Source organism: Gastrolobium bilobum, unplaced genomic scaffold, assembly GCF_033153095.1.
Source record: "Gastrolobium bilobum isolate Gb01-03AN ecotype WA unplaced genomic scaffold, APGP_CSIRO_Gbil_v1 utg39614, whole genome shotgun sequence".
NCBI lineage: Eukaryota > Viridiplantae > Streptophyta > Magnoliopsida > Fabales > Fabaceae > Gastrolobium > Gastrolobium bilobum.
Genome location: NW_026896841.1, coordinates 81,483 through 94,656, shown reverse-complemented (window position 1 = coordinate 94,656; position 13,174 = coordinate 81,483). Strand labels below are relative to the sequence as shown.

At 33.2% G+C, this 13,174-nt stretch overlaps 2 protein-coding genes across 2 annotated transcripts; one reads left to right on the top strand and one right to left on the bottom strand.

The window, feature by feature from the left end:
* The first annotated feature begins 300 nt into the window (after positions 1-300).
* LOC133302294 (serine/threonine-protein kinase PBL34-like) lies at positions 301-2,578 on the top strand. The gene is made up of 6 exons (XM_061502052.1): positions 301-475; positions 709-1,070; positions 1,174-1,309; positions 1,483-1,619; positions 1,701-1,824; positions 2,100-2,578. The coding sequence occupies exons 1-6, from the start codon at positions 301-303 to the stop codon at positions 2,576-2,578; spliced, it is 1,413 nt and encodes a 470-aa protein (XP_061358036.1).
* Positions 2,579-3,652: 1,074 nt separating this feature from the next.
* LOC133302293 (uncharacterized) lies at positions 3,653-12,690 on the bottom strand. Its single transcript, XM_061502051.1, has 11 exons — positions 12,604-12,690; positions 11,827-11,872; positions 8,995-9,252; positions 8,246-8,412; positions 7,370-7,468; positions 7,176-7,244; positions 6,964-7,104; positions 6,776-6,874; positions 5,882-6,049; positions 3,887-3,962; positions 3,653-3,813 (listed from the first exon to the last, which is right to left on the bottom strand). The coding sequence occupies exons 1-11, from the start codon at positions 12,688-12,690 to the stop codon at positions 3,686-3,688; spliced, it is 1,338 nt and encodes a 445-aa protein (XP_061358035.1). The 3' UTR covers positions 3,653-3,685.
* Between the last annotated feature and the right edge of the window lie 484 nt (positions 12,691-13,174).

Below are 13,174 nucleotides of genomic sequence, written 5' to 3'. Positions count from 1 at the left end.
TTTTCTTGCTTTCTATACTTGCATGTCCTTTTTTTTCATGTATCTAACTGTTCCAAACCCCATTTTCCCATGTGGGGTTTGTTCATTTTATGTTCTCATGATGAGCCTCTCTCGGTTCTGGAATAGTTCTACATTTGTTTTTTCTTTTTGCTTTTGGTTTTTGCATTTAGAGTTTTCATATCTATGTCTGTCATTGTTTTTGCTACTCAGTGCACTCACCATTTCTTTTCATTTTTTCTATTTGAGTTTTTGTGTTGAAGTTTATATGTCTACTGTTTAGGGTTCTGATCAGTTGAAGAAATGGCAAGTCCTCGTGGAGTGAACGTTGGAAGAAACAACAACAACAACAACAACAAAGATATTGAAGGACAAAGTTCGCGGTTTTGGTGGAAACTAAGGTTTTTGTTAGGTTGCATGGCTCTACGGTTTAAAGCTGAAGAAGAAGGCTCCTCTAGTAGAGATAAGAAAAAAGATGGTATTCTACATATACCTTGTTTAACTATTATTGTTGGAGTTTACATCATTTTTTTAATTTTAATTAATATTTCGCTTTTCATATATACTTATAATAGGTGCAGTGTTTGTTTTTATTGGAATTGTTTAGCCGTTACTTTTTGTGATGGCATGACTCTTTATACTTAAATCTCATTCTCAAGTGTCACAATTATGTTCTAAACATATATCTTTTTTTTTATCCTTGTAAATCAGAAGAAACCAGATCAACAATAACCAATTCCAATACTAGAGAGAACCCAGTTGCTTCTCATGTATCCCCAAGAAACAATAATCCAAGAAGAGCAAGATCATCTCCCAAGTTAAAAGGAATTGCTACATCCTCTTCAAGCTTAAGCGAGGAGCTAAGTGCTTATTCCAATCTGCACAAGTTCTCCTTCTATGAGCTCAAGGTGGCAACAAGCAATTTCAAACCTCAAAATTTGCTTGGCGAGGGTGGATTTGGTTGTGTCTACAAAGGCTGGATCAAAGAGAATGAGAGCTCTTCACCAAGACCACTTCCAGTTGCTGTGAAGACTCATAACCAGAATGGACTTCAGGGTCATAGGGAATGGCTTGTAAGTTATTATGCTAAATAATTAACCCTAAATAAAATAGATTGGCAAAGTTCTATGATTTACATCACTTAATATATGTTCACTGTTTCATGTATAATTGCAGGCGGAAGTGAATTATCTTGGGGAACTTCGTCATCCAAATCTGGTTAAATTGGTTGGTTATTGCATTGAGGATGATAAAAGGCTATTAGTATATGAGTTCATGCCTCGGGGAAGCTTGGAGAGTCATTTGTTTAAGAGTATGTCTTTCAATAATATTCTTTTAATTTATGTAACATTTAGATTTTTATTATAGTAATTTTTTTTTTTTAGAATTTATTACAGAATGGAGAAAGAAAAAAGTGATTGTGTTAATGATTGTATACTAGAGATATACTAGAGAATGAGTAATAATAATGTCATATATTTGCAGGATCTGTGTGCCTTCCTTGGAATCACAGAATGAAAATTATGCTTGGTGCTGCTAAGGGACTTGCATTTCTGCATGAGGAAGCTGAGAGGCCAGTGATATTTCGAGACTTCAAAACATCTAATATTCTATTGGATGGGGTAAGTGGAATGTTAAATACACTATATATACTAGTTTTGAACACACAACTTTCCTTCCACCTTAACACTTTTCTATTTCAGGAATACAATGCAAAACTTTCTGATTTTGGCCTTGCTAAAGATGCTCCAGAGGGAGACTTAACTCATGTTTCAACTCGAGTTATGGGAACATATGGCTATGCAGCCCCTGAGTATGTGATGACAGGTTAGTATAGTCAGAGATAATAGATCATCCTCTCTCTTTCATCTCATTTTGTTATCAGAATGTTGTGATCCTTGAATTTGAATTGCTTCTAGTCCATTAAAGATCAAGAATCTTGAAAATGAAGATTTCTTGAAAAAGTATAGTGATTAATGTTATTTCTATAGTTTCCATGCAACTAACTAACATGATAAATTAGATATGCAAGTTTCTTCTATATTATTGATTGAGATCTTTTTAAGAGATATAAGTGCCTAATGTGATGTATCTTGTTGCAGGACATCTCACTTCCAAGAGTGATGTCTATAGCTTTGGGGTGGTTCTACTTGAAATGTTGACTGGGAAAAAAGCTATGGACAAAACAAGGCCCAGAGGGGAGCATCACTTGGTGGAATGGGCAAGGCCACTGCTAAACAAAAGAAACTATTTCCAATTGATTGACCCTAAACTACAAGTTCATTTTTCACAAAAGGGAGCATATATGGTAATGAAGTTGGCATCTCATTGCCTTGTTGGAGACCCAAAAACAAGACCCTTAATGAGTGAAGTTGTTAGAGTGTTGAAGTCTTTGCCTCCTTACAAAAACATGGCTTCTACTTCTCAACTCCCACTTCAAGGTTTCCATGTAGGACCCTCAAACCATGGAGCTAACAAGTATGGTTTGAGAACTGCTTCAACTTCAAGGAACATCCCTAGTCGCTTTCAAGCCTCCCCTTGCGACTTGAAGTATCCCCTTCCTCCACCCCAAACCTTGTGATGCACCTCCTTGAGATAAAGGATTGTAAATTTTGTTTATACTTTTGTATTTCTTTTAGTAACTTAGAGTTTATATTCTGTATAGAAACTGCTGTATACACAGGAAAAAGAAAAGAAAGAAATAATATTGACTTCATTTTAAGATTGGTTTTAAAGCCAAAACTTAAATTATCTTTCTTTTTCTTTTTCTTCTCCCCTCTTAGATCAGCATTTATATAGGGCTTATTAACAATTAATGTAAATGTTATTCATTGAGAAGCAATGAGTTGGATGAATGCTAAATTGTTTTCTTGTTACATCCTTTTAATTCCTATTATAGGTGACAAGTTTAATTGCTTGCAAGACTTTTTAGAACTTACAAAGAGCAAAATCAATATCAAGACCACTAAACTTGAACCAGTTAATATTCTCGCTGATGATCCATAGTTAATATTCGCAAGTCATAGTTTCTCCAAGCCACTTTGGCTATTCATTTTCGTTATGTCATCAAACAACAACAGAAGGTCTAGGGTGTAATGTAAACTGAAAAAAAAAAAAAACTTTTTCAATTGTTTACCATACAAAATGATTACCTATGTGGCAAAAACAAATAAAAACTGAAGCAATTGGCATAACAAAAGCTCACCTGCTGCAATATATCCATAAAGTGCATTCAAGTAACGTTATTGGAGGAACTACATTTAATTTAGGAGTCCAGCTATGCCAAGAAGAGAAAAACAAGCTTCCATTTTTAAGTTTTGGAGAAAACTTTTAACATGTTTGATTTAGATGTATCCAAAGCAAACGCTTAGTTCACACTTCCCAAGAACTATATATAATTTGGGTTCAATCATGATGTTTAGACTAGCAAGCACTTGGTGGCTATACTAACATCTCTGAATAATTGCTGAAGTGCAATCTTGATGAAGATATGAGAAGGCATGTGCTGTACCCTCTTAATCCAACCCAATTCCACAGCTTCAATGTCATTGTGTAGAACAAAATATAAGTTGCCCCTTTCCATTTCTCTTTGCCACATCATGATCAATTCTAGCATCATAGCTGTAAGGAGAACATAAGTTCACAAATTGAATGAAAATCATAATTTGAATACATCATCATTATTTGTTCATTTCTCAACTATGAATTCTTGAATCTCTATTCCTGTATGCCTAGCCCCTCCTTGTAGTCTCAACAGAACTTCATCTCCAACTTTTAGTGAGGTAACATGAATAGCTGTTTTTAACAGTGTATTTCCTGAATAGAGTAACAAACAATACTTTAGGAAACTCAAGAATCTACCAGGAAAAAGAAAAAAAGACTGAATTACCTTGTGGGGGACAAACCAAGGCAACTGTTTCTGCATTCTGCAAAAGTATGCTGATCGTTTGATTATCCGAGTCACTCTGAAATCATAATTACTACTTCCAAATCAGAGTTTTCAGAACAGTAACAGAAAACAGCAATAAAACCCAAAGTACTGATAAAATTTTAGTTTTCACGTAACACAAAATGAATTTTTTTGTTCTTTGTTGCCACACAAAGCTCAAACATAATTTGAAATTGTAATGAACCAATTCAACCCAAAAGCTTAAGCTGTTGGGTGAGGATACATTAATGGTTTTATATATCTCAACATGCTCCCTCACACGAGAGTCCACTAGACTTGAAGGGTGGACAATGCACAGACCCACTTACCTATGCGAAGAAAGAAATTCCACTAGAAAGAAGAAAGTGGGGGGCGGTGAGGATCGAACCCGTGACACTGAGGCTCTGATCTCATGTAATGAACCAATTCAACCCAAAAGCTTAAGCTGTTGGGTGAGGATACATTAATGTTTTTGTATATCTCAACAGAAATATTGCTAAAGACAATTAAATGACACAGCTAATACCCATTCCACGAGATAAGCAAAAGGAACTAGATAACTCTATCTAACCAGTTATTCTATATTACAATTATCATGCTCTAAATTACCTTAAGTTTCTGAAACCCTTGTAACAATTAATATTCATGGTAAGGATTAAAACAAACATGTGGCTCTTCATTAATTCCTGATGTTTGAACTTTTATCTTCACCCTCATTCCAATGTTAGTCCATATTAAAGAAGTTCTATAATCATGAAGTTGTCATGAAGAAAACTCAAAATACAGCCATAATAACATTTTGACCAATTTAGTACGAGAAAGAATGTTTCAGGTTCAACTATATACACAATTTTTGTTGTATCTTCAACTACTGAATTTTCATATGATAGGTCTATCTGATATGAATGAATGATGGTTGTATACATTACATATTTCCCAAAAGAAAGACAGCATTAAATGCAGCTTTCACATTCAAAGTTAAATTATAATGTACATTAGTTAAGGCTTTTTCATATTTTTATTGATGGCGGCATTGAGCGAGAAACTCACGGTAACAGAATACATTTATTTCGTTAATGGCAAAAATAGCTAGTATAAAGAAATTATCAAATGCTATTTGAAATGGCAGTTTGTTTTCAAATCTATATGCAAAATAAATCTTATGGCCAAGAAAGTAATATTGTAGATTAATGGTGCAATTTAAAATAGGCAACTGATAAATTTTTATTTTATTTTTTTTCATAAACAGGCTACTGATAATTAAAAACTTTAGGATGATACCATGAAATACTACATTATAGCACCTTGATTTTACTGCAAGTGCTAAATAAGGGGCAGTTTGGCAACTCTATAAACTAATAATATAAATTCAGATAATTTTGTAACTAGTTTTAACTTAAACTTAGTTCTGTTAAATTTTGTTCTAAACTAGTTCTTATCCAATTTATTTTCAATATTTATTTAAATTCAAAAAACTTAGCATGCATATTGAACATTGAATGAATAAGTGGTTCTACAGTTATATTGTACCAATAACAATCCTTAGATCTAGCTTAAGGAGAGAGAAAAGGACAATTAAACGAAGAGAAAGACTATGGAAAATGTTGGATTAGGAAGAAAATCAACTTGGAAGTGGTTATTTTAAGAACTAGTTTTATCTCAAAATTGGCTTCCATAAGAACCATTTTTTAAGACTTTGAGTAGTTACCAAACACCTTATATCTAAAAACTGGACAACTGCACTTAGATATCTAGTTTTTAGAAGTTTCCAAACACCCCCTAAGAGATGTTCTAATCTCACTGTATATAGTAAAGATGTTGACAACTTTTAAGAATATATTTATTAGTTTAGCATGATATTCCACAGCAAATGTACCATAACAACCTCATTAAAGTTAAAAAAACATTAAGAAACGCTTTTTTTCAATCAAGTTTGCTACTAATGCATACACAAACCTTTGCCTCCATAAGGATTAGAGGTCTAGTTTCTATCTTTACACGCCCAACAATTGCAATTCGTTGCCGACCCTGCTGATCAACCACAATCACTTCTTTTCCTGATTTTAATTCTGACATATAGCATGTTCTTCCTCCTGGAACAGCAACATAAGCATGCACTGGTCCCTGTTATGATAAGTAATTGATTAAAAGGATTCACACAACTTCTCTTGACTGCATAATTAATTCTTATACTAGAAATTCCAAAACATTTTGAATAAAAAGAAAGAAAGAAAGAAGGAAAAATAGTGAAAACATAAAACTTTCATCTTCCAAAAATGTACATACTAGATAGGTAGAATTAAACTAACAAAATGAGACATGAGAGGTAAGGAACAGTTTCAGCGTTCAAATGACAGGTTCATTGATCTCCCAATCTATGCTGACACTACTTCTTGAACATGTAAATTACATTCAACATTCACAAAAAATAAAAGGAAAAAAAAATCAATAGCAAAGTCTGCTTTGAAAGGTAAATGAATCCTGATGAACTGCACAGCAAAATAGAATTTAGAAAAATAAACAATAAAAGGAAAACTATTAGTTTCCCTATTAGTAAATTTTTTTTACATGAAATAGCATAAAATATATTGTATAATGATTTCAAATGTTGTCAAATCTTTAAAATTATTTGAGATTAATGTTGGATAACTTTTACATATAAGTGTACAAAATAGTAGATTCAGTGTTCTGTATTGGATTAACATCATCACGACACCTTTTTAAGAGCAATTTTTTACTATTGGTCTCACACTGTGACCCCATTGTTGTGAATTGTGATGATAAGAGAGGTAATTTTATCCAAGGTCAAAGGCAATGAATATATTAACTTTAAGCTCAAGATTTGAATGCACAACTTAAGGCATTCACACGAAAAGGCCTGCTTGCAATGTAATTTGACTCCAAGCATTCTGAATGAACAAGAAATAATCTTCTGGCAAAAGATCCAACCTGTTGAAAATGCTTGGCCAATAAGAATGGAAGCTTCGCTAGATTAGCCAAGAAATAATTTAACCTTTCCAGAGGAAATGTATACATACAAGAAGTCCTTCACCAGGTCTCATGAGACTGCAGAGATCTACACAAACACGATCCCCCATTCCAGCCACTTCAACATGTGTCACAGTGGCTTTGGTCAAGCTCAGTAGATTGCTTTCTTCCATTCTTCTGTCAAAATACTCCTAAGAATTTTCAACTGAAATAAGAGGTCAAGCCTCAATACTCAAGAAGCTTCAACTAGGTTAGAGAATACCTTTATCTTGAGAACAGGTTCAACATCTTCTACTTTCAAAACTATGCCATCTAGACCTTGTTCAAGTGCCTACAAAATCCAAAGGGTTCAACCGTAAGGAGAGAGTTAAAGCTTAAAGTAAAAGAGAACTATTACATACAGTTAAATGAGCTTCGACTACGAAAAGTCTAGTTCATTAGTCTCCCATTATATACCTCAAGAAACATCTGAGCCTCTGATGCATTTTCAGATATCGCAAGCACGGTCTTTTGGCTGCTTTGAAATGCAGCAATTATATTTTCTGCAGGTATCACCTGCACAATTGCATACAGTGAAAATTAACATTTTATATGTTATTAAAAATGATATATGTCAATTATTGAAAACAATTTACTATTACATTTTTAAAAGACAATCCAGGAAATAGTCTGTTTGCAATTATGTCAGGATAAGGTTGCGTACAAGAATTATTCTTACCCATACCATAGCTAGTCGTGGTTTAATTGGGAGTGGTTATTTTAAAAGACAGTCCAAGCTTTTGGTGCAGCAAATTGAAGTCAGACAAGATCAAGCAAGAAAAAGAAATGTTTTCGAGGTTATGCAGAAAACATGCAATGCTAATTGTCAAAGTCATTAAGAGCTACATGGTACAACTGCATAAGACACAGAGACAGAAAACCTTCCATATAAAGGGTAGGAGATATAATAATAATACCCATAAATTAATCAAAGAATCAAAGCATATTTGAAAGGCAATCAATCACACCAATTTCATAGAAAACTGAACTGGCTGAAGTTACACAACACATTTTCAACAAGTTACTGGTTGCAACTGATATTTTGTAGCCTAGTCACACTTCTATAATGAAACCAAGAGCCAGAACTAGCACAAACATGCAACAACTCCTGGTTCCCACCAATATAAGTTTTTGCAGGACAAGTCGTTTCATATTTCACACTTGGAAAACAAGTTTATCTTATCTTCCTGCAGAGCAAATTGGTTAATAAACTATACACATAATAATCACTGGATGACATGCATGCAAACTATGCAATCACAATTCTTGTATAGCAGTTTGCAACGAGCATACCTGCCAATCTAGTAAATTAACTACAATGTTCTCTGCCAGCTCATCCTCAGGTCTAAGTCGCTCTAGTTCTTCTGGAGTTGAAATGTCAAAAATTGTGGCTACCCTTTTATTCTGTCCATCCAAAATCTCCCCCTCACCAACAAAAAGAGGGCATATCAACGTAATGGCTGTACTCAATCAGGGCCAAAATTCCAATTTACAAAATTAGAGATGCTACCAACATAACACAAACACCATTTTACTCATCACCACAGATATTTATGTACAGAACAATTATGGTCATCTTATGGTTAACATTAGAATAGCAAGTGGAACAATACCAAAAAAAAAAAAGGATTTAATTTTGATCCACTAAGTACAAAAAATTAGTCCGTCGTTATCCAATCATGTATTAACAATGACAATTATAGAGAAAGACGGAAAGGGTATGTGAATATTATTATCAGTATGTATAAAATACAAGATGCTACACTTATTTATACTCTATACAAGGGTAAATACAGGGAAAAGAAAAGTAGACTTAAGTACTAATAATGACATTGAGTATTGTAAATATTTAACTACGCTAATTAGGTTAACAAAACAACAAATGGATCAAATGATGAACAGAATAACAAATTATACAATATGCTAACACATTGGATCAAATGAGAACTCAAAAAGAAAAGAAAAAAACAACAAATGGGCATTAGAAATTCCTTCCAAATGAAAAAGTTAGAGAATAAAAAAGGAAAAGGGAGATGACTTACATGACCAATCATGTGCAAGTTGTTGATGGTGTGAAGAAAACATCAAAGTATTCCATCCTCTCTCAACTGCTGCAGTCATGACTTGCTTGTTCTTGGTCCATATCCACACTCTCTTGGATCTTTTACCCTTGTCCTCCAACAATGTCGAAGAAGAAGAAGAAGCCATTGTGGTACATTGGTTATTCCTCAAATGGGTCTTCTCAGAATGAAGTGAAGACATGGAATTAAGGTTTGGGGCAAGGCCTGTTCTCCTTATCTCTGTGAACAAAGGGAAAACAAATTGGTTATGTCTGTGATAGTGCAAGGAAAGTGGTTGATGAAACAGAAAGATGAACCTAAAGTTGAATTGAAGACAGTGAAGGGATTATGAACTGTGAAGAAAGGACAAGACAACAGAGACGTCATGTGTTATTCCTCTGCACCAACAACAACTGTAGCTCCTTTGTTTCAATTATGTGACATCGAAGCTCATGTTATTCCTCTTATATCCTTTGTATTTTTAATTGAATAATAACAATTTACTAAAAAAAAAAATTACAATCAATCCTAGGTAGTGTTTGGTTGAAGGATTATTTTGAGATTGATGGGAAAGTGTAAGTGGATATTGGAAAATACCACATTTGGTTCAGGTTTTTTCAAAAAAATACTAGGCAAATGGGATAGATGGGGAAATGACTTTTGTGTTGATTTTTGGATGGAATTCACTGTTACAGAATACCACTTGAGATGTGGTATTTTGAGATAATTGGGGAAGCGAAAAAACAGGTGCGAAGTTTCTCTCGAACATAGATTTTGCAAATTTAAATAAATTCCTCGGGTAATATTTCGGTCAACCAAACAACTTTTTTTACATTTTCCTACCAAACTCATTTTCCAACCATTTCCCTAGTAATTATATTTTTCTAGTATTCAAAAAATTTCTCCTCAACCAAACACCCTAAAAGTATTTCAATTTTCTCATATAGATATGTCATGCTATAGACATATATTGTGTGAGATCTATATCTATTAAAAAACTGAAAAACAAATTGTACGGAAATTTGAATGATGGTTGAAGAAAATAACAATCGTCCAATATGAAAAAATATTTTTCCATCCTAAAAATACCTTTTTAAAAAATATATATTTACTATATTATTATAGGAAAGATGTTTCTTCTACCTCTACAACTTATGTAGTTTCTGGAGTGAGAGAATCAGCGAAGGATAATTTTGAAATTTTATTTATTTATTTTTATATGAATTTTATCAAAATATTCTTCATTAATTCTCAAATTCTTAAAATGATATACTTTTAAGATTGCTAGAGATAAATTTATCATATGTAACAAGAAAAATACAAGATGTTATCATTATTGGGCAAAGTTCAATTTACGTAATCAATCTTATAAATGCAAGATATTATTGCATATTATAAATTATTTTTAAATTGTGCGCATAGTGAATACTATGAATTTGGGTATCAAAATAATCCTCTATGCGCTCGACTAATTAATAATTACTTTTTTATTCTTCAATCACTTTATCTTAATTTCAGTTTTTTTTTGGGTTACATATGTTTTTTTATACTTATTCTAATTATCTCTTTGAGGCGAATTGACATCTCAGATATCTTCACAAGTTTTAATTCTTTAGTCCAACTATGTGGTTAATTAAGACTCATTCTTATAAGGGTTTGCTTTTTCTGCAGTTATTACAGATAACTTATCTGCAGTAAGTCAATACGATGTCATTTTGGGACAGAAGTCATGGTGTTTTTGTAATTTTAATTTATTTCAGGGTTATAATAGTCTTTATATTTATAATTTCTTAAGATTTCAATACCAAAACGATGTCGTTTTGAGAATAAATGCAAATAACTTATCTGCATTAACTGCAGAAACATTTTTCCCTTCTTATAATTCAAATATTTTTAATGGATTCTTAAAATTTTCAAATGGATCTTAGAATTAAAGAATCAAGCTTTTGGGCATCAGGACATTATCTTAAAAGACTCTTTGCTTTGTTAATGTTTTGCAACAATATGAATAGACCTAAATTTATATGGGAAAGTTGTTAGAAATTTCTAACAGAAAGCAAATGTACGTAATTGAATATCTTTATCTATTTTTTTTTTTATATTTGCATGCATGATTCTCTACAGATTTGGTAATGACTGATGAAGAGATTAAAAACGTTACTATTGCTGAAATTGGAACTTGCTTACAAAGTAACGGAAAAAGTCTCTCTAATTATCCCACAATACCTTGTGCTACCGATGAATCTATTCTTGATGTAAATAATAAGTTGATACTTGATGAGTTGCCTTATGATAGAAGTTTGTTGGCAAAACACTGATGAATCTATCCCACAATCCATAGAAGTAATTGTCACACGCCCCACTTCAGAAGACCCCTCGCCCAACTCTTGAATGGTGTACTCATACATTAAATCTCGTCCATGGATTCTTCCGCCGACTAATCAAGTGACTTTCAACTATCACTTTGTCTAGTCGGAATAACACATGATTATCTAATCCTGTATTATGAAACTCATTCAAAATTGCATCTCTCAACTCTAACATCGTCATCCAAACATAATCTAGTTTAAGAGCTATGTTCTCCTTCAATTCCCTGACAGTCGCCTTAGCTATATTTTTTTTGTAAGCTTTCAGTTACTCACTACATTCCTAAAGGTCGTATTGTATATCCTTAATTTCCATTTAAAGAAGGAGCAACATAATTTTTTATACTAATCTTAGCTATTGGAGCCTGAGATGAAATAAGAAAAAAAATCATATAAACATTGACTCTTGAAGTTCGCAAAATGAAATCACAATTATATTCAAGATTACCTTGCGTGAAGGTTGACACATATCCTGTCCTAGAGATCCATGATCTCTATAAACAGAAAGCAAATGTACGTTGTTGGTTATATTAATAATATAGTCTAATAATATTTGCACATATTAGTTCAATAGATAAAAATATGGTCATTTGGATCCATATAGGCTAGAGGTCAATAACTTGCATTATCTTTAGGATTTTCTCAGAACTGAAGGTAGCACTATTAAGTATTCCAAATATGATATCTCTTGATGTAATACTTTAAGCACTTCTAAACTTTTTTATCTCTCAAACTCATAACCTCCAACATCAATAACCATTTATGTGAATAACCTCATGCAAGAGATGACAATTGTCTTCTAATTCTTGCAAGGGCTTTTGCCACTCTTTGTAGGGTGGGATTATGAAATGTTCTCTTATTCTTGAGATGAAATGGCCACTCCAGCCTGCGAATCATAAACCAAATAAAACAGACATTAGTCTCATTCTACATAATACATTTCAGTTTTTAAAAGAAAGAACTAAATCATAATTAAAAATAAAATTTCCAGCGAATCATTTTCAAGATCCTTGAAAGAACTAATTAATTTGTCCCATTTTCACGAACCACTTATTAAATCTTAGTCAATAGCATGATATGCAAGTTTTAATTGTTATAGACTTATAGTGAACTATTTTTTTAAACTTGTACAATTACAATGAATCAAGAGTGTAAAAAGAAAGCACAAAATTGCAAAGAAATATATCTAAATTTAATTAACAAAGATTAAGACATGAGAACATACCTGGACACAAGCAGTGGTTGCAAAATGGTGAGGAAGATCTGTCAACTTCTTCCTCCTCCTCAAGAACATATAGAGGAACAAGGACATGGATATTTTTTCTAAGCTCGAAGAGTTAGATTCACCTGATTCCCGTGTAGCTGATAATCTTGCTGCCAACCTCTTGTAACTATTCAAGTATTCTTGTAACTATTCAAGTATGAGTTGTAAAGAAGTATCACATCATTCTTGTCTTCCCTCTTCTTGGGAATAATCTGATCCGACTTCTCATAGCCGTTCTTCTCATCATTCTGCAGGGTCCAGCAGTCTGGCTTCTTATGGCCTGTCTTTCCACAGTAAAAGCACTTCAACTCATATTTCGGCTTTGACCGACCTCTGGACTGTTCTCGTCTGTCACGACCTCTACCCCGGCTTTTGCTTCTACCCCGGGAGTCGGACTTTCCTTTGTTCTCAGCAACGTTGGCCTCAGACGTGCTTGAAACACCTCGTTCTCTTCTCCTGACTTCTTCGCTCAGGAGGCTGTCTGTCACGACATCCATCTTCAACTTTCCTTCTGGAGCTGAATTACTCAAAG

Excerpts from the sequence above, each read along its gene's own strand:
- LOC133302294 (XM_061502052.1), top strand. The coding sequence starts at position 301 with ATGGCAAGTCCTCGTGGAGTGAACGTTGGAAGAAACAACAACAACAAC. Across the intron at positions 1,071-1,173 it reads AGGGTCATAGGGAATGGCTT|GCGGAAGTGAATTATCTTGG; the intron begins GTAAGTTATTAT and ends GTATAATTGCAG. Across the intron at positions 1,825-2,099 it reads CCCTGAGTATGTGATGACAG|GACATCTCACTTCCAAGAGT; the intron begins GTTAGTATAGTC and ends ATCTTGTTGCAG.
- LOC133302293 (XM_061502051.1), bottom strand. The coding sequence starts at position 12,690 with ATGTCCTTGTTCCTCTATATGTTCTTGAGGAGGAGGAAGAAGTTGACA. Across the intron at positions 11,873-12,603 it reads CAACCACTGCTTGTGTCCAG|AGATCATGGATCTCTAGGAC; the intron begins GTATGTTCTCAT and ends TTCTGTTTATAG. Across the intron at positions 8,413-8,994 it reads ACTTGCACATGATTGGTCAT|CCATTACGTTGATATGCCCT; the intron begins GTAAGTCATCTC and ends GATTGAGTACAG.